This window comes from Motacilla alba, chromosome 3 (genome assembly GCF_015832195.1).
Source record: "Motacilla alba alba isolate MOTALB_02 chromosome 3, Motacilla_alba_V1.0_pri, whole genome shotgun sequence".
NCBI lineage: Eukaryota > Metazoa > Chordata > Aves > Passeriformes > Motacillidae > Motacilla > Motacilla alba.
In genome coordinates this window covers 96,225,526-96,246,938 of record NC_052018.1, presented here as the reverse complement: position 1 = coordinate 96,246,938, position 21,413 = coordinate 96,225,526, and the positions used below count along the sequence as shown (strand labels likewise).

The window sequence follows — 21,413 nt, the reverse complement described above, 5'->3', positions numbered from 1 at the left end:
TTGCAAAGTAAAGCCCCTCTGGCAAAATTTCTTGGTTAGAAGGATGATAGTTAAGAAATACCAACATAAAAAGTCCTTATGTAGGATCTTCTAAAAATTACATAAGCAATTCATTAGTAGTTCAGGGACTAGAACAAGTGATGAATATTTCACTAAATGTACTGTACCAGTTGAAGATACTGGTTGCAAACACTGTATCCATTTTTTATCCTTTAAGAAAAATATGCTTTAAGGCAGATTTCTTCTGAAGGGCTATGGCAGGAATAGGATATAAAGCCCAGATGCTACTCTGTAGAAGTGTACTTTTAATGTTAGCTATTTTTATGACATTTTGAAGGTTCAGCTGTCTAGGGAACATGATAAGGTTATGCAAGATGTTGAGAGGTCTGAGAAAGCTCTTCTGTTTTTTCTGTAGAGCTCTGGTTTCATCCCCCTTCTTGCCAAGGCAGCTGTGACATATATAAAACCTGTGTTCACACAGACTTCACACAGAGGAAAGAAGCTGCATATTTTCTTTTGCAAAATCCATTTTAAAAGTTTGTGTCTAGATAATGAAAATTTGGTACTATTCTACTACCCTTCTGTATTTATATATTAATACCTGCTTGCAAAGAGCTGGCTCTCTTGAGTAGCCTGAATTGCTTCTGCTACTCACCATAGCTGAAGAGGTGCTGCATTTTTACATTAAGTAACGGTTAATCAAGGTTGTTCTCATCCCAGTCAGATTTTTGTCCTTCCTCTCAATACTTTGCCTATTGAAAGGAGGCAGTTACTCCATAAAATATATCTTTTCACAGAACCCTACACTGAAATAGAAGTTGGTCATAGGGCAAAGTTACTGATTCTTGGAATTCAATTTCTCAACTATAATTATTTTCATTAATTCTTCTGTCTCTGTCAATAGCTTTTCCTTCTCTACAAAGACATCAGAGGTTTCCTCTCGTGGCTGCGTTAATTTCATTTAGATTTTGTTGGGGTTTTTTTTTTAGAAAAAAGCTGAAAAAAGCAGAGCACCTCCTAATATTGAAAGCCCAAACCAAAAGAAAAAGTAGTAATAATAATAATAATAATAATAATAATAATAATAATAATAATAATAATAATAATAATAATAATAATAATGTGGCTACAACATCAATAATAATAATAATAATTATTATTATTATTACTATTACTATTATTATTATTATAGCTGTTGTACAGAAGCAGCAATGTAGATTCATAGTGAAGAGGGAAAGGGAATTTCTTGCAGGCAAAGCTGAAGCATATTTGCAGCACAATATGATCTTTAATACATTAGTACACCATTGCTAATGAACAGGTGCTCAGGTGGGAACAGGATTCATATTTCTACTGAGTGAAAATTAGACCCATTATCTCACTTAGAGTGGGAAACTACTTAGATTTTTTGACTTATTTTAATAGAATCATAATACACAGAGGTTTTCTTGAAATAATGATGGGGTCTGTTGCGCTCAAAAATGCATCACTCAATTCCCATTAGTAATTTATTTTATGTTTTTTTTCCTCCCAGGCCTTTCAAGCATATGTAAAATAATTTAGCAGTTGGATTGTGCTGTTTGTTAGGAATCCATCTGGTAAATAGTGTGGCTGCAGGAAGTTGAAGCTGAAGCATTTCATCTCATGGTCAAAGAGAGTGCAGTGGCTGTTGCTGCAGCTCAGTTGCCACATGCTACCTGTGCAGAGGGGATGGGACAAACACCAGCTCCAGGCAGCCTCTGCCAGCCCTAGAAGTGGCACTGACCCTCCCAGCTGCCAAAGCAAGGAGTGATTTTAAGTAGTGCCCTTCCCATTTGTACACTGGGAGTTTGTGCTGTCCAGTTCATTCATTTTCTGTAGGTCATGAGCAAGCTGCACTCCTTCCTCATGGTGTTCTGCCTCTCCCCTTTTGCTCTGAAAGCTGCCCACAAACATAGCAGCCATAATACACAGCTAAAGCCCTTTAAATGGCCCAGTGGGTTATAAAACTGGTAAATTTTCCATAAAAGAATCTACAATAAAAAACCACAACCAAAGTATAGAGGAGTTTGTGAGGATTCCTGTGAGGATTTCACAGTTTTGCTGGAGTTTGTAACAGTAGATGAGACAGCTTAAAACACTTCAGAACCTTTCTCCCCAAAGAGAAAATGCATCAAACAATCTCATTACCAAAAAGAATATAACTCTTCATTGCCATTATAAATCACACAAAACCAATTTCCTCCCTCATTTGGGTACACTGGGTTTCAAAAGTAAGTGTAACTGTGTGGGTTTTTGGCACCAGATTAAGTTTACATGATTACTGATTAAATGAATTGTAAAAAAAAATGCTGAACTCATCCCAGTTTGGAGTACCTGTTCTTGTATTTTTTCCATACCATGTAGAACAGCTGATAATGCTGAGAGAGCATCCCTTGCCTCCAGAGAGAAAGATGAGATGTTTCAGCCAGGATTGCATACAGAAACTTTGAGAAGTAGCAGTTTCCTCAATTTTTCCATGGGATACAGTTATTTTACCTCAGTCTTCACTCAGTTTCCAGTTAGACTTGTGTATGTGGTGTACTGTGTAAAATTGTATCTATGACATAGAAATATGCTGAGTTTTAAAATGTACAGGGACATATATCTATACAGGTTCTCCATTAAGATAATGAAAAATAAAAACAATACAGAGTTATCATTCCCATATCCATACCTAGTTTCAGCAGTTTGCTGATCAGGCACATTTATGAGAGCGGAAGGTCTAAATGCTCGGAGGACAGGCCTGCTTTGTGAGTGGGAGAGAACTTTAGGTGAAGCCATGTGTGATATCTCAGTGAAGGAACTTGCAAGTACCCGTGGAGGTCACTCCTGCCCGATGTGTGATGATTGATATCTCTTTGGTGAGCAGCATGTGGGCTACCAAGTGGCTTGAATCAGAAATCAGGAGAAGAGAGACTTCTTTTCATCCCAGGAACAAGTAATTCTTAACAATAAGCCCAGTCAGATCAATGGAAGGCTCTCTGTTTATAGGTACAGCAACATATTCACAGAAAATTAATGACATGTGAAAAAGGTGGCATTTTCCAGGAGCAAATAGTTAAAAGATTAACATTTTCAGTCCAAGGTTAGGGCAGACTATGTCTGAGACCACCAAGTGAGGAAAGATGCTTTCTTGTCTGTGGATTTTATTGCCAAAACTCAAAGATCTCATGGAGAATCCTCAAAGGGGAAAGCAGCTTGTTCTGGCAAGAATAAATTAAATAAATGGAGTTTTGAGGTGATATTTAAAAGACAACTGGACTTGAAAGGGGAAAAATGGGGAAATAGGAAGGTGTCCTAAAAAGATAAATTCAAGCTTGAGGAAAAAATGAAGCAGTTGAGACAATATCTTGGGGAGAATGTGGAAGAAAATTAGGACACAGAAGAAATGGAGAATGGGACATATGTTGAGGAAGGACAGGCTGAGGGGCTTGATTTTCCGAAGGAAAAGAAAGGAAAACAGTGAAGGGAACTGAGGCTGTGTTCTCACTGACCAGGGCACTGAACAGGGCCTCAGCAGAGCTGGAGGCTGGTGATGGGGTCCAGGAACAGCCCCAGAAGCAGCCAGGGGATGAACCCAGTCAGAGCAGCAGAATGTGCTGATGGGTCCATCATTAGTCCAAGGTTCACCCAGAAGATGGGACTGGAGACAGGCACAGCTACAGCATAGCCCAGACATGGTCTGGGAGCCCAAGGCTGAGCTACCTGGAGCTCCTGGCCATGGGCAGAGGGTATGAGTAGGGCTTCCAGGTGGGGCCAGTCAGTGCCCTCAGGGAGGGCACAACCTTTTTTTTTAATACAGCTGATTTTAATACAGCTAATACCATTATTACTGGGAATGATGGCAGAGACCTTACTGGGAATAACAGAGACATGGGATTTAAGGCAGTTCTAGAAAGGCAGTTTTGGCACTGGATCAAATCATGTTGGGCAACTCCCATCAATCAGAATGGAAAGGAAGAAAGGAAAATATCTTAATAGAGGTGTTTGGAAGGTGGCACCCTGCAGACCCACAGAAGAAAGCTAAGTAAGGATAGAGGAGATACAGAAACAAAGGGGCATTATTGTCCTTAGGAGGAAGTAAGATGGTGTCGTGGTTTGAGAAGAAATGAGTTTTTGGGAGGTGGTAGTGGTCAAACCAATAGGTGCCCAGATGTGGATATTGGCACCTGGTTTGACCATTGAGGATATGGATCCGCCTCTGAGAACACAGGGGTTAAAAGCGAGAGCTCCCAGGGGTCGCTCTCTCTTGGTTCCGGTGGATGGAAGAGTTCAGACCTCCCCTGCCCAGCTTCGGGCTGGGTGGGGGAGGGGAAAAGGCCACGCGGCCGAGGGAGGTAGGCCGGAGCCATGGGCCGAAGACGGGAGGTGATGGCTTGGATAAGAGCGAGTTCCCCACAGAGACGGAGGGGTGGAGGAACTCAGAGAAGCAGTGGGCAGCCCCCCTCCTCGGGAGAGAGAGAGAGTGAGAGAGAGGTGCCAGTGCTATCTTGAACTTGATAGCACCGGCCGGGCCGAGGCAATGGGAACCGTGCCCAGTGAAGAGTGCGGAACTGGTGTGGGAGTTCGTAATGAGCAGAGACTGTGATTTTAACCCTTCTGCGGAAGGTGGAAACCTGGCAAATGCTGATCCTCCGGGAGTCGAAGGAGGAGAGAGACGGATGAGAGGAAATATAAAGGGTGAGAGAGCGGTGCAAGTGAAGAACGACGGAGAGAAGCTGAGGAAATCCTAGGTGGAGGAGATGATAGAGTGGCTTTTGGCTGGACTCTTTCTTGTATAGCCATGAGCAGAATCTTTCCTGTAATACAGAGACTGCATTTTAGGGGGAGGCGGTGCCAAGGAGTGATGGTGAGACCCCTCGGCCCCAGGGGGTGAAATATTGGGGGGGACTGGTGTCCCGAACAGGAGGAGGCGGCGCCAAGGAGTGATGTGAGTGGAGACGACAGGTGATGAGTAATGGTGAGACCCCTCGGCCCCAGGGGGTGAAATATTGGGGGGGGACTGGTGTCCCGAAACAGTGAGAGACTGTCGTTCTCTTCTGGAACTGGGCATTCTTGAAAGGGAAACCCTAAAAGCAGCTCTGGTCCATGTGCAGTGGTGAGAGCACTGAACATGGAAGGAAGAAGTCACGACGTGCAGTTGTTGAGTGACGGGGATTGGCCTGTGGCACAAGGGGGTAGCTCTTCTCTCCTCAATGAAATGAGAGGTGATTGTCGGAAGGGTGGAGATGGACTGTGTTGATTATTTGAAGAGTGTGATGGACTGGATAAAGAACTGAGGTTTTGTGTCATTCTGTGAGAATTGAGTGGGGGGAGGAGGAATGTTTGACAGGTTTCCATTCTGCTCTGTGTGTCCATTTTATAATTGTGTGCTAATAAAGTTTTTTTTCCTTTTGTTTGCAAGTGGAGGCCTGCTTTGCTCTGTCTCTGATCACATCTCACAGCAGACACCAGGGGAGGATGGGTTTTCATGGGGGCACTGGCATTGGGCCAGGGTCAAACCATGACAGATGGGTAATGATGAAGAGAAAAGGGTCATCATAAGGTGGTGGTCAGGGAACTGGTGCAAGAACCATATCAATATTCTTTTTCCACCAGCATTATCAACAACCAAGCTCAGAATTTTATAGTGAAACTTGTTTGAGTTATTGGAGGCAAAAAATAGCCATGTATTTCCTGTGTAGCAAAGACAAATAGTCTTGCCTAATCCAGCAACGCTTCCAAGAATTTTGTAAGAATTGGGTGGTGAGGCACTGGCACAGGTTCCCGGAGAAGCTGTGTATGCCCCATCTCTGGAAGTGTTCAAGGCCTGGTTGGAGAGGGCTCTAAACAACCTGCTCTAGTGGAACGGTGTCCCTGCCCATGGTACAGGGGCTGGAACTAGATAATTTTTAAAATTCTTTCCAACCCAAACCATTTTATAATTCTATACTTTCTGACCTTCCTAAAGCAGTTATCTCTGGTCTCATACAAGGTTCAAGATAGTGTCAGACCATGTAAAATAAAAATCCTTCAAGGTGGTCAGAAACTGAAAGTGGAAGTATATTTAGGCATGTTCAGCTCACTTTTAGCCATTATATTGTATGGCACACTGGACTGACTGGGGTTTGGCTTTCTGCCCACCACTGGCCTGTGGTGCTTATGACCTCTGTTTGTCTCAATGCCCCTCAGATACTGGTAATCTATAGGTCTGTTTTCATTACAATCAGCAGCCTGGTTATAGGAATTAAAAAATCATATGTAATCATTAGAATATGACTGGCATGCTATAGTCACAACAGCTGCTAGAAGGCCATGCCTACTTAATAAGCTGCTCAACTAACTCAGTTATTTGGGGTACGTTTGTAGAAAGAGGTTGTAAATGTAAAGTGTAGATACAATAATTAGGAAGAACAAGATTGTCTAAATAACCTGACTGGTCTTGCAAGTCAGGAAGCTTGATGTGCTGCTCCTGTCAGGGAGACTGCAATTCCCCAGATGCTGGAAGGTGGGCTCGGAAAGCTGTGCTCAGAAAGAAATGGCTGAGCCAAATGTTTTGTAAAAACAAAGTAAGATTTGAAGAGAGAGACCCTGAATTAAATCAGGCAACCTATTATGTATGTGGCTGGAATCTGCTGTAAGGAAGGAGCCAGACTCCAGCATTTATTTAAGTCTGCTTACTATATAATTCAGGGTAGTGACGTGAACTAGGGATGAAGCATTAGCTTCAGCATAGAATTTTTATTCTGATCACTGGAGCCTAAAGTTATTAAAAGAACAAACACAATTATGATATCCTAGGGGACTGGCATACATATAAATGTGGATATGCTGCCTGTTTCTTGAAAAGCATATGTATGGATCTGTATGCTGCCTGCTCTTTATTTTAACTAGGTTTGCTGCAGCTGTTGTTCTGAAAAGAACCATCTAACACTCTGGGGAAAGAGAGGCTGCAGAAATCCTCAAATTAATATCTATTAAGAAAAATAAGTTTCCAATAAATTGCTTGTGTATATGGTTAAAACTCTTGTCCCTTGAATAAGAACAAAGAACTATCCCTTCACTAGCTCTAGATTTTTCCTAGTTCCCAGTTTATCAACTTACAGTACCATAACATTTTAATAACAGCTTATTCTTCCTCTGTGTCTTCAAAATGATGAGAACCTGTTTTCCTGAAAGGTAGGGACATGAATGCTTTCTGAAGAACAAAAGCCCATAATCTTTACATTTAGCATATGTGATTTTCAGATTGGCTTTTATGAAAATATTTTAAGCATCAGGTAGCTCAGCAATACCTATAATCTGTGCACAAGAATACCCTAACTCTCAATCTTTCAGCTAACTAATAATGATGTGTATACATTATATAAATTGTACAAGACTTGATCTGACAGTATGGGCTTCAGTGTTTGTGGATATTCTCAGTTCAATTGAAAAAAGAAAAGAGACAATTTCTCCCAGGCTGAGCCTGGGAATCTTAGATGAAAGAATTCAAACAATTATTATCTCTCTTTCTGTAACCATGGTTCTCCACAGTGTGCTGTTCATAGTCTTTAATAATGTGAGATGTTTCTACTTTGAGACCAATCAGGTCCCACTTAGCGAGTGAGACTATAAAGCTCACAATTTCTTGCTAATAAAAAAGTTATTATTCCTTTGCCTTCTGATCCACCTGAAGACTGAAGTCTTTCTTTCCATCCCTGACTCAACAGCATCAAGTGTTGTCAAGGCTGAGTACCTTACAGAGTCTGTAGTTTTTAGATGTGTCATCAGAAAAAAAAATCAGTTTTTTCTGATCCAAAAGGGTAAGCCATTAACTTTGAGGAGGCTCTCACAGTGTTTTACTGGCCTCCAAAGTTGTCCTGTGAGGCACTGCCCATCTCTGTTGCCTGTGACTGAGGCTCTCTCCTCTTCCCTCTTGTCCCTCTCCAGTTCCATGTTTTAACTTTCTAGGAACTCTATTGGGCTGCTTCTTGTGTTCCCATCTCCTCCTCTCTGACCTGCTAGTGGTATTACCATCCAAACTGTCTAAAAGCTGTCAGTCACCTTCCAGGCTAACATATTTTTGTGTGTCCCTACATCCCAGTTGTGTACCTTTGCCAAGTATCTCCTGCTGTTCCTGATCCAGTTCCTTTGGTTTCACTTCTGTCCTCAGCTTCCTCCTCTTCTGCCTAAGTTCACTGCCATAGAACTGAAATGAAGCAACTTCCAGTATCTCCCTAAGACACTATCTGCAATATTCACAGATTAAAGGGAAAAAAAGAAAGAAAACCACAGGGTCTGGCAATCAGGGACTTGGTTCTCTCACTTCAAAAATTTGAGATTTTAGAGTTGTTTTAAGGTAATGAGTTTAAAAATATTGGAGGTATGATATAAAATAAAGCAGAGCTGTATTACGAGAAAGCTTGTGTCAGAGTAATCTGTTTGTCTCCTGAGAAAACAGCTGGTTTCCCAAGGATGAAAAATATAGCAGATATTGTCCACCTTGACTTTTGTAAAGTACTACTAGGGAAAGTATTTGTGAAGATTTGGGTTCATGGAAGAATTGGAAAATTGATAGAAAACTGACTAGAGGGTAAACAGATTGCATTGAAAGGGGAAGTACTGGACCAGAGGGGACGTTGTACACCAATGATTTTTTGGTGATGCCACAAAAATTATGTGTGCCAGTGGAATTTGTCATTGACATTTTTCTGGAATTTCTTTTAGGGGGTTTAACATGGTGACTGTGGAGTTGCGCAGCATTTTAATTGTAAATTATTATTTATAGTTATAAATAAAATTTAATTATAAATATAAATTATAAATTTAATTATAAATCATCTTGCTCACTGGCTCTTCTGTGACTTTGCTCTGAGTTGCTTGTTCTGATGCTGCGAGCAGTCTCCCATCACCTTCTATCAGCTGGGAGTTCCTTGGAAGGACTTCATGAGGGAAATGGGCACATGAGGATTAAGTGTAACACAGTTATGAAACAAAAAAGAGTGAAGAAAAATGGATCTGCATTTTCTTAACTGATTTTTTCCAGTCTTCTCAGTATGGATAGAATAACTCACAGGACAGAGCACTTTAAATGAGTAATTTAAGTTAAAAGTGTTTGGATATGATGACAGTACTTCATTGCTAGTGCCCTGCTACCCTTCTATACAATTTTGGGATTTATCACATACTTGGAAAAGAGCAAGATGATTACGTTCCATTTTTCTTCAGAAAATGCATTGTCATGAAGAGAAACAGAGTAAAACCTGTGTTTTATGCTAACAGTACTAGCAGAACACAGAAAGCATACAGGAACTTTTCAATATAGAAGAAAATCAGTTCTCCTTGGGTCCAGATTAGGACCAAAATCAATAAGGGTATTATTTTTTACCCAGTGGATATTATCTGCTTACTTTCTAAAAGCTTTACTTAGAATAAAGTAGAAATGCTTTGCAGGGTGATCTGAAGCAAATGTTGGAGGTGCAATGCCAGTTCTTGTATGGGAAATACCTGGTGAACCCACAAAGCCACCTCGTCTTCTTTTACATCTGCTAGATCTGTAGGTAAATAATATCCCAACTGTGCAAGGCTAAGCAAATAAGTATCAGCAAGTAAAACATACACAGAGAAAAAGATTAACTAAAAATGGATGGCTTTGATGGGATCCCCATTTAAGAGCAAAGGCCATGGTTTCATGGGTAGGTACGTATAGGGAAAAATCACTGTAGGGCGTAAGAGCTGTCAGAGTACCCAGAAGCATAAGAGGATTGTGATAAGGAATCAGTGCAAAAGCTGGAAACAGTGTTTGTCAGCTCTCCTGTTTTATTATGTACCAGTTTTCTAAATCCCCTGTCTCTCAGTCGTCTCTAGTGTGCACTTCATTTAAAAGTTTAATATTACAATATTCACACATTAATCCTGATTGTCCCCATACCCAGTTCTGCCTGGTCTTGGGAAAGTATAAAATCGATTTATACAGCACAGCTGAAAAGCAAAAAATTGTTGGATTACCATACTGTGGTATACAATAAAAATATGGTTTTATCTAGGGAAGCCTGTAGCTGATGAGACCATAAATATCAACACCCCAACTCATACTCCTGAGTATTTAATTCCTGCATCTTACAGAAACAAGGATCTCTGCAGAACAGTGTGACATTTCATCACTTTGGATTTGCTGTGATGAATAATATTGTATGCTATTGGTCTTGAAGAAGTATTACTATAGTAACTAGCTCATGATTCCTTTTTATGGGTTTTTTTTCCTATATTTCCTCATAGTAATTAAATTTTTCCAGAGTGCTAAGAATATGGGACAGATAAACAACAATACTTAGATACTGCTTTTTGAAAAACAGAGCAGGCCCATAACATGCTTGAAATTATGGGTATTGCTTTATTTGTCACATTTTTATTAGTAGCTTTCTATGCTGTTATTAATCCAGTTTAATGGCCTAAGGTTGAATTCCCACATTAACAGTATTGCAACTCTAATGAAATTCTAAGACACCTAATATATAAAATGTTACATCTGAGGATGAAAACAGAAATGGGGTTGGTTGGTTTAAATCCAAGTAATGAGCTCACTTTTTAATTTAAATCAGTAAAAAGAAAATCTTGGCATAAGTGATGTATTAATATTTTATAGTCTGGATTTACATATTTGATTCCTTACGATGACGCTTATGGGTCACCAGTCCACAAGCACACATTGGCAAATATAATCTTTATTACAGTGCCTTATCAGCAAAATGAATAGAAGGATGTGTTATGTATTTGCCCATTTACTGAAGCATATAGAGAGCTTGTACTGCATTCTTGTTTTTATTATGGTAAAAGGTGATGTTTGATTATTTTTTAAAACTGGATTGTTTAAAAAATTAGTCATCCTTGTCAAACCATGTTTACAATTTTTTATAGATAGAAATTAGAATAAGTAAATTAAATAGAAACTAGAATAAATAAAATAGATAGAAATTAGAATTCATAGTTGTTCGAGGTTCCGATAACAAATGTGGAACTGCCATTTCCAAGAAGAACTACTTTAAAGTAGTTTAAATTACCGTAAGTATAATAAATATGCATACAGAAAAGCTTATTTAAGCACATTTTGTATTTTAAATTAACTTAAAAACATGAAATATTATTGGAAATTGAAGAAGTCATTTATTCTCACATGCTTCTTTTTCACAGAATAGGAAAAAACCTCTCTGGTTTCATACCTTTTTTAATTTCTTGTGGAGTTTACACCTTGAATAAAACTAGTCATTAAACTGAATTAACGGAATAAATGGAGATTCAGAAAACATTCACCCTATATTTGCAGAAAGCAGACCAAACTTTGGCTTCAGGTTTTTAATTATTTCTGCCTAATACTTGATTTGAGCTCACCCCAGTCTAGGCCTTAAGAGTACCAGTTTAATTATTTTCAGTGGCTTTGTTGGAAAAATATATATCCAGTTTAAAAGTTTAGGAGCTGGGAGGAGGTTGTGGGATTTATTGTGTGATAAATAGGTTTTTATACACCCTGAATCATATCAAAGGATAGCCATGGTAACTTTCTGTAACAAAAACACAGAAGAGGTGAGCTCTGTCAACAGAGCCAGCAGCAAATTTGCTTTCTGCCTCGTTTTTCATTTACGTGATGGCAAGTTCAGAGGATCACAGAGCAGCGTATCACATTTCATAAGGGTTCATAAATTATGCAGTCAGACTTGTTGGATTACAAAAGCCTGGGAGTAACATGTGCTTCTTGCATTATAAATGAAATGGCTTATTTACAAAGACGGCACAGCTATATTAATTGTGAAAAGTTGTGATTAAAGGGATAAGCCTGTGCTGTTTGAGATGTTAATTAGAAGAAACTCTTTCTCCAGAAGAAACAAATGCATCTTTTTCGTTTGCTGTGGGTTTACTGAAGTGCTTTGCTGATTGTATTCTGAACCACCTTCTTTTTCCAGCAATTTAAAATAGTTTTTCCTCATGTATTAGCCTAATGTCAAGGCAATAAAAGAATCCTGCATCAAGCTTCACATCCAAAATTCAAACTGGTGATGGTTTCCATGGGTAGGAAATTCAGCTTGTTCCCTGCTGTATGACACTGGTCAGGCACCAGCTGGGGTGTGAATGTGGCACCATACCACAGTTGTGGTAATTACCAGCTGTAAGCTGTGAATGTGGTATGGTAATTGGAGGAACTGATTGGAGGCGTGACCCCCGAAGGAAAGATGCTGTTATTACATCTGCAGTCATCTATGCAGGGCCTATGAACCTGCCCTGCTGACACTGCAGCTTGTGCTTCTTTCTCCCTGGTGGTATTCCCAGGCAGAAGCTGTTCCTGGGTGGCTCCTAGAAGATCCATTTTGTCCTCTGAGGACCCTTTATCCTGCTTGTGGCTGCTCACATTCCATCCCCTGTACCCTCTCTGGAGGGAGCAGCAATTCTTGGGCTTTCTAGGGAGATATCAGTTTGTTTTAGCACAAAAATGCCCAGGGACTTGTCATACCTGAGTAGGGATTTTAAGGTTGAGCTGATCGTTGCCCTTAGGAGCATCTCTGAGTGACTGCCCCTTTCCAAGGGCCCACTGAGAAGATGAGAAAGAGAGGTGGTGGGCAAGATTTGGGATCACAGCGGTCTTCTAGGAGAGTGCAAGGGCAGGTCGGGGGTTGGCTGACAGTGGGTTGTGGTGAAGGAGGATGGGGAACACAGGTGGGAGGCTGGGCTTGTGGGAGAAGATGAAAGATCAGAAAAATGAGGAACTGCAAATGAGTCAACCTTTCAGCCTTTTGAATGACCAATTCCCTCTCTTGGAGTCTGCTGCCCTTCATGCAGGGCTTGCATGTTTGTTTTTTACTGCAGGTGGATCAGTTTGGTGCTCATTAACTGCATTACACACTGATTTTCTTTTTTTTCTGCTGATGCTCTTGTGTTATAAGAAGGATGTTGTGTTATAAGTAGCTTAGTGGTGTTCTTGATTTGATTGATCAGCTTGTGACTTAGCTAAATATCTGCCATTGGAGGTTTTTTTGTTGTTCTGTTTCTCCTGCAAAGTAATTTGAGCTTCTCCATTTCTTCCAGTGGCTTGTTGGTCTGCCCTGGGTAAGGCTTAGCCCAGTGAGGAGAGATATGCAGCCGTGCCAGGAGCTGGGAGCGTGTTCTGTGAGGATAGCAAGGGAGGATGTGATTCCCATCCTAAACAGGGCAGGGCTTTACGAAGCTGCTGAAGTCTCAGGGGAGCATTACTGACCCTTCAGGGATTAAGGAGAGTTTAGGTTTTAGCTGGCATTTCACTAATGAAATCATAGCTTTATAATTAAATTTCACTTCCAAGTCTAGATGCTAATCGAAGCACATCCTTCCTCTTCTTGTTCCTAGGGTACATGGATACTTCAATTAACATCAGCAGCATCAAGGAAGCATAAACAGCCAGAGGCACACAGTGCTGTGACTGCATGGCTTTCATAGAAACAGGGCAGAGACTCCTGAAGGGATGAAAACTACTTTTCTTTTGTACAAGACAAGCAAGCCCTTGGCATGTTTGCACTTGTGGCCCTTCTGTTTTAGTCCCAGAATGGCTTTTTACTGAGAACTGGCCTAAGATAACCTGCTCCTGCAGTGTTCACTGACTCCTAAAATGTGCGTGCAGGCAGCCTGGTCCTGCCACAGTCTGTGAAGCCTCTGCCTCCCCCTGCTTCTGATTGAGACAGATTTAGTGAACCCAAATGCAGGTGTTGATGTACAAGAAGCCCATTCTCCATCCTGCTGAAGACAAACACTGAAAATACTCTCTATCTTGAATATTATTGCACATTATATGCCACTTTTCATTCACTGGGTGTATGTAACAAAATGAAAAGAGAGTGATGTAAGAAAATGAAAAGAGAGTGATGCCTCTATTTAAGAATGAATGCAGCCAGTTCTGAGCTCACATGCATCATCAGTTTGTCAGTGAAATGTTTTATAGCAGCTTTAGAGGCAAAGAAGTCCATCAAATCTAGATTAATAATCACCTTGCTAGCACCATGAATTTACAAGGAGATGTAAGATAGAGGTGAGAGAAGAGGGAAACAAGGAAAACAAAACATGAAACTGAGAAAAAGAAACAGAGAAAAATAGATTTAGGGGATGAACTGAGGGGTTCTTCCTCTTTCATTTTTTTTAGGCATGTCTGAAGCTCAGTCGTGGCTGTCATGATTTCTTGTCATCACACACATGTAATGTTCCCCTGGATTGCAACATTTCGGGCTTTTTGATGGGGATGAGATTGATTATTTTGTTTGAGAATGTACAATGCAGAATTCTAGGAGCAATCTGATCAAGTTATTTGCAATGGTTCATTTTATACTCCAAGGAGGGCATTGCTTATTTTTCAGTCTTCTCATTAATTTTACATTACTTTACCTGACTGACAATATCAAGAAATTTAGGTAAAGTAAGCACCCCTATAATCTGCTTGAGGGTTATCCAAATCAAGAGCATTGCTATTTTCTGGTTGGTCCAAGAGTAGAAATGTGGTAAATTGGTAAATACCAACCCCAAAATATATTATGTATCAACTGCATGCTTTGTTGATGATGATGACCTTATGTGCTCATTAAGCTTCCCAAGAAGACATTATTGTCCATATTTTATGCAATATCCCTTAAAGATACTGTGATACAGAAAGTCTGCAACTTGGACAAATATTAACCTATTTTGATTACTGAAATAGTCAATTCCAGCAGTAATTGTGTAGTCTTTACTTTGGGGATTTAAAGCCATGCAATAGCATCCCATAAAGTTGCTGCTAATGATGTAGTATTGATTATGATGGCTGCTGGCCTTACTAAATTTTCACTATATAGGCAACATGAAATTTTACTCCTTTATTTAACAAGTGTGTTGTGTAATTTTTACTACTAGGTGGTGATGATGATCTCTTCCCTCCTTTCAACCATGAGAAAAAGTCCAGTAATCTTCTTTTCCCCAAAGACTCATTGAAGGGTTTGTCAAGAAACAGAATCCATTGTAGTTCTAAGTTACTTTCTATCTTATTTGATATACCTTTTTCCTGATGGATAACAGCTTCTTATTATAGCCAAAAGATTGGCTTTCTCTTCCAAAGACTTATATGATGGCTCTGGCTGAGAAGATTTTTAGCTTTTTTCATCACGTTCTAAAAGGATTGGCGCATAATATGTCTATAGCATCTCATCTATAATGTAGGATTACTCCTACCATTAGAAAATTACTGTGTCACAATTTGGAGTAGCTGCTCTTAAATGCATAGTTTTGAAAAAGAAAAGAAAACAAAGATTGTGAGGAAAAAAAATTACCAAGCTGTATCTCATTGAAGACATATATTTAAAAATTTTTGATAGGGTGGAGCTTAACTAGATGAGATAATATGGAAAGGATTACCATGTAAAGGGTCTAATTCTGCTATTATTTAGAAGAAATGGAAGATGGCAATTCTCAGGGATGTTTGAGCATCATTGTTCTTGAATACTGTACCAGAAAGTAAATTGGAAAAGACTGATGGACTTAGCTTTCTGCTAAATAAGCTGTTGAAACTTCACCACAGCTCTTGTGCAAGAGAGGAGCAGCCCTGGTGAAAATCAGAGCAGTTCCTGGCTTCTCTGGATGGTGGCAATTGCCCCTTTGGAACACCTGCAGTGCCTGTTGTGCACTGGGAGATCGTCAGCACAGGGGCAGCCTCCCCACACCTTCCTCATACCTCCTCCTTCCCAGCCCCAGCACAGGCCTGGCTTCTCTGCTTTGTGCCTGGATCATCTACACTTTCATAAAGAAGCTTGACATCCAGGTGCCTTCCCCTGTTTCCAGCAGGACTTCCATTTGGGCCGCATCTACTCTTGCTATCTATGGAGCTAACATGAGGTTAGGGATTTGTTTGCTTTGCTTTCATGGCTTTACCATGAGATGCTACTGTATTGTGTGTGCCATCTGCCTAACTGGCTCTTCCCTGAGGCTTTTTCCTTCTTCCTTGCTTCAGGAACAAGCCAGGAAGCGGTGATCCTGTGCTGAGTCTGTGTGTCATCTCTTATGCAGTAACTGAATAACAGCTGGCTCCTGGCTCTGTAGAAACTAGAGGGTGCATAATTCAGTTTTCCCATTCGTATTCCAGTTTCTACTTGGGAATTTGTCTGCTCGCTAACTGCACTCGAGAAAAAGAACCTGAGAGACCAACACGCTGCAAAAGGATTCCAAGGAAGAATGGAAATCTTTGCATGTGAAGGGTCACTACAAAACTGGCAGTAGGGTCACAGAATTAGCCTGCTCCAGGGAAGAAAGCATTCTTGCCTTCCATGTCCGGTTTTGTGCTGACAAGCACAAAATCTCTAACTTTGCATATTTGACTTTATGAAAACTGAAAATGAGCTTGGCTCGTTTTTTTTTTTACCAGGCAAATTGTGTTGTGACCTCAGCACCTTTCCTTTTCCTGTGTTGTTGCAGACGCAAAGTAGTAGGCAGCAGTGTACTTTTCCCTGATGCAGCTAGTGAGAAAGAACACATACCTCAAGGTGAGTTACAGTATTCCTCTCCTGACTGCAAATTCTGAGATTACTGAAGTAACAAAATTGATCTAAATTTCATGTTATCCTTTGGTTTAATGGGAAATAATTAAGATCTTCGCTGACATTATTAAAGGACATGGGTTTGCTGTCTGGAGCATAAGAAGCTTCTTTTTAATCTCCAGTAAAAATGGACAGCCTTTCTGTGTTAATAAGTATTGCCTATAGCGTGTAATCCCATGATCATAATGACTGTGCTTCTCCTTGTTCATCCCATTGGCAAATGACAGAGTCTGGGGTGATTTGCCCTGGAGGACTTGAGCTGTGGCAGATGAGCAGGCGTGGGTGGAATTCAGGGATGTGTTTGACTTGGTCACTGCACTGATGCTTCAGTTCCCAGGATGAACTGCACTGGATGGAGGAGTGAAGCTGCAAAGGAGCAGCTGCTCTGCTGCTCTTGTGCTGTTTCAGCCAGGAGAAAGGATGCTGAAGAAGTGGAGAGGGAGATTCATGGATGTTGGAGCACTGCAGAGGGGCACAGGGTGGCTGTTGGTCATAGAATTTGGGCTGGGTTCTGTCCATCACGTCATCTCTTGGGAATTGTAGCCTGGTTGGGGAGTTCAGCACAGGACCTGGAAATCAGGAATGTGCAATCCACCCTGGTGACTCCACTGTGTGTCCTGCCTCTGCTCACAGGAGCAGGTAATGGGACGTAGGACACAACTGGCTTGGTGCAGGCCTCCTGCTTCTCCACTAGCAGCTGTCAGCCAGAGGACTGAGCAGGGACATTCAGTGCTCAAATGCAAGAGCCCTTCATCACCTTCAGTGCTCTCCATTTGGCTGCCACTGTGTCACAATGAGCCCTTGGCAGAGGGAATTATTTAGTCCGGGGAAATGGAGATTTATTTCAAAAAGTCCTTTACTGTACTGTCCTTCTCTCTGACTGCACCCTGGAGGCATCTCATTCTTATAATGCAGGAAGTAGCTAAGGCTCTCTGTTACAATTCTTTTAAAATCAAAACATTTAAACTCCAATGATTTTCACATTTTCCAGATATCCCTCCCGCCGGCATTAATTGCCCCCCTGCTGTTCCTGTTCCAAAGCTATTTACTCTTTCTGTATGCAGCCCTTGTTCACTGCTGCACTAAACCTTTGCTGCTTTGCAGGAAAAAAAACTTCCACTAATGCAAATAGCATTGAAATGAGTTTGATAAAGTGATAAACAGTCGCATTTATTGATGGCAACTGTTGGGGTTTAGTTTGTTATTTTACAGTTATTGTTGTAGAGGTAAAGGAGTTTACAAATTCCCTTCTGGTGTCAGTGGAGTAATAGAGCACTCCCATAACAGTGTTTGGAAAGTGTGGTAGGGCCACCAAGCCAAAGAGATAAGAGGGTCACATTCATCCAATGTCACAGTGTCCCTTTCCCCTGTGTCAGATCTCCCTCCCATCCTGAAATCTCCCTCTACTTAGCAATTCTCCTATTTCAATTACTGTGTCTTTGGATGGCAGTTAAGTTTCATGCCCCTTTATTTTCTCTTCTCTCTGCTTCTGACACATTATTATTCTTCTTACCAGTGACTGCACAAGGCTGCCAAACTCCCATAATCCCCAGAAGTAATTACAGACACATTACTGAGCAATCCCCACTGGTAGGCTGGGTTAAGTGCTTTATTTTTATCCAGGGCAGCTACCAAGGAGTGTGATTGACATTTGCTTCATGCAGCAAGTAGCTGCATGAAAAGACCGGAGTACTTCTGTCACCTGAGCATTTCAGCTGGGGGTGGGTCCTCTCCTAACCCTGGAGTACCTGGTACCCAAGCAGGGTTGTTAGTGGTCAGTATGGAAGGTACAAGGTCCTCATGAAGATAATGGATAAAGATAGAAAAAGCATGAGGAGTAAATGAGCACAGTTGGATTGTATCTTTGTCTGACACAGGGTTTGATGACCTGCAAGCATGTGCTGATCCTGGGGTTCCTAAACATGGCTACAAGACACCCAGCGCACGTGTTTTCTTTGAAAGAATGGTGGTCCGGTTCCATTGCCAAGAAGGATACCGGCTCAATGGTACTTCCAAAAAACTTTGTGTGAGACACTTTAATGGCTCCCTGAGCTGGAAACCCAGTGATAAACCTGTGTGCCTACAAGAAGGTAAGTCAGTTTTTTTCAAGCTGTTGGCCACATCAGTTCTTCTCACTTGTCCATGTACCATGTCTGTGTGTCTCTGGACAAAACACAACAGGCTGGAGTCCATTTCACTGTGTCTTGTTGGATACATACTTTAATTTTCCATTCATAATCCTCCTTTGTCAGTTAAATTTCACCATGAGAGGCTGTGTGTTTTGAAAGGAACATAAGGAAATGTGAAAACAGAATTTAACCTCCCCTTTTAACTAGCTACAAATTGATGCAGAGAGAAAAAACAACCTCCATTGTAAGTTAATTGTTACTATTTATTAAAGCTGCCCACTTAATATTCATTTCTGGAATATTTTACTAGGAAAATACAATCAATTTCCAATGCTACTGCTCCTGCTAATCAGGAATTTTAAACAATAGTATTTGGTGATGCATGCATGAGTCAAGTAGCAAAATCGAATACACAGAGGCTGCAAAAGTTTAAAGCCAGGGTAGAAGTTTACTCTGAGATAATTCAGACTATTATGGCATAAACCAATTTATTTTATTGTATATTTGAAATTGTATTTGGTTTTAAATACTTAGCATGTTACATTGCTTTCTTCTTCTAGGTCTTAGAGGCAGGATTGATTTGAACTTCGTAACTGTAGATTTTGGCCAAAGTACACCCAAGCAGCACAAATTATTTATTTCACCAAGTATATTAAAGATATAACTTGTCCTTGTTGTTGATTCATTTTTGGTCAAAAGAGCTATTAAAGTCAACAGACATGAAAAGTGTTGGTTAAATAAAATGTTTACATTTTAGTGTTGTAACTTCTCCACTGAAGACATTAGCCATTGCCTCATTGTCTTCATGGTGGAGCAAGATAAATTCTACTTCAGGTTTCCTTTCACCATTTAAATAAATACATGGACTTTATTCAGAGGTAGTTGAAGACTTATGTGGCTCACAAACACACTGCATAGGATCATGCATCACTTAGCCTTTATAAAAACTGCAGGTACTTGTGATCCTGGGGAGGGAGGGGGTGGGTGTGAGAATCCTGTGCCAGGACAGGGATGTGACATGACAGGGACAAGCAGGGCCTGGGAGGACCACACTCAGGAGGTGCATGTGAAGGGAACAGCCCTAAACAGTGGTCAATGTGAAAAGCGGTGCATGAGAGATTGGGAAAAGCAGGCAGAGGCAGCTGGTAAGGAGTGCATGGGCTTTCAGGCAGCTGGCCTCTTGGCAGGAGAATTTTTGGTTAAATGTGTTCTCCTGGACAAGTGTGAGGCCATGGGCTACAGAGCCATGAGAGACACAGTTGTGAGCTGTCTCATCAGGTGACAGCTGATGTCTAGAAATAAAGGCAAAGGGGTGCCAACAGCACCTCATCATATGGCCACATGTGTCAGCTTCAAAGAAATAACCTGATGCCTTTAAAAATAACTATGTATGAAAATCATGCCCTCTTCTGTGACAGCCACTTTTCATAAATGACCTTGTCTCTCATCTTATGGTTATTTAAGAAAAAATACATATAGCATGACAACAGCCTGTGTCTAAACTGGCTATTGGAACTACCAGAAAAAACTTTCATGCTTGGAAATTCTGTTTCCTTAAGCACAGTGGGGAGCCAGGAATGTTGATGTGCATCTTTGAAATGTTGCCTGTATCATCCACTGAAGTTGTTAAAATTAATATTTTTTATTAAATATTCAAACCTCTTCCCTGCAGCGCCGTAGAAATTTGCGGAGGAAGTTTCTGATCACAATGCCATCAGCAACAAAACTGCCACTAATGTCAGTGTGATCAAATTCATGCCAGGTGTTTTCAAAAAAGAAAGAAATTGGAAGATGAGAATGTGATGAATGATGTGGCAACAGTTGCTTTAGAGATAATAATTACTTTCCAGCATAGAACACTTAAAAAGGATTGCTAGCCAATGCTCTGATCAAGCAAAGCACTTAAGCTGGAGCATAACTGTAATTATGTGATTAGTCTTGTTAAAGTTCTGTGCTCAAAATAGGCAGATGCAAAAATGCTTCTTATTACTTGGACCAAAGAGTAGGACCCTGATTTAGGATTTAGTGAATCAAGTGCTTAAGTACTTCCCTGATTAACATAATAACACCTCAGGTATTAGATTACAGCCTTAATTCTTTCCAATGCACAACAGCAGCACTGATTCAGAAGAAATACTAAGCAAAGGCTCAGTGGCAGTCTATGAGGCCTAGGCATTGGCTTAAGTGATTTTTAGACTGATCCTTTTGCACACTGGGAGCAGAATATTGAAAGAGGGCCATGGTAGGGAGGCGGACAGTGTAGGAACGTGGCACATCTGGAGATGAGTTAAGAGAGAATTACAACAGGGTTTGTAATTCTCAGCTGTCTAATGACATACATACAAGTCTTCATTGCAGAAATTCTGTAATGATATAGAGAAAGAAATTTGAAATTTCTAGCAACTGCTGGAGAAGGGAGAAGTTGATGTTTTCCCATTCATCATTACTATCACAAGGTGAAATAAACTTTATGCTGCATTTACCATTTACGGCGGGGGCTGTCTGCTCTGTGGGCTATGGTATGCTCTACATGCCTCTCATCCCAGCATATTTAAATGTCAGGCAGTGCCAGCTGAGCTTGAACAGTGAAAACACTCTGTACTTTGGAGTTCATTTACTCTCAGGAGTTTGGATTCGGAAAAGGATAATTTTATGTCTATATATTATGTACGTTTAATTGTTGTAATGTATTTGCTAGCACAATTTCTAATCACAAATGGATGCTATTTAC

The 21,413-nt window shown here is 40.6% G+C and overlaps 1 protein-coding gene across 3 annotated transcripts in view; it reads left to right on the top strand.

Moving 5' to 3' along the window:
* SUSD4 (sushi domain containing 4) overlaps positions 1 to 21,413 on the top strand; it is a 79,013-nt gene that overhangs the window by 25,599 nt on the left and 32,001 nt on the right. Inside the window, exons 3-4 of one of the 3 annotated variants that reach the window (XM_038131945.1) lie at positions 16,432 to 16,499; positions 18,431 to 18,643. In XM_038131945.1, coding sequence (XP_037987873.1) covers positions 16,432 to 16,499; positions 18,431 to 18,643 — 281 coding nt within the window. Of the gene's footprint in view, positions 1 to 16,431; positions 16,500 to 16,575; positions 18,341 to 18,430; positions 18,644 to 21,413 lie in introns of those variants that run through there. The other 2 variants (XM_038131947.1, XM_038131946.1) reach the window with 2 other exon arrangements.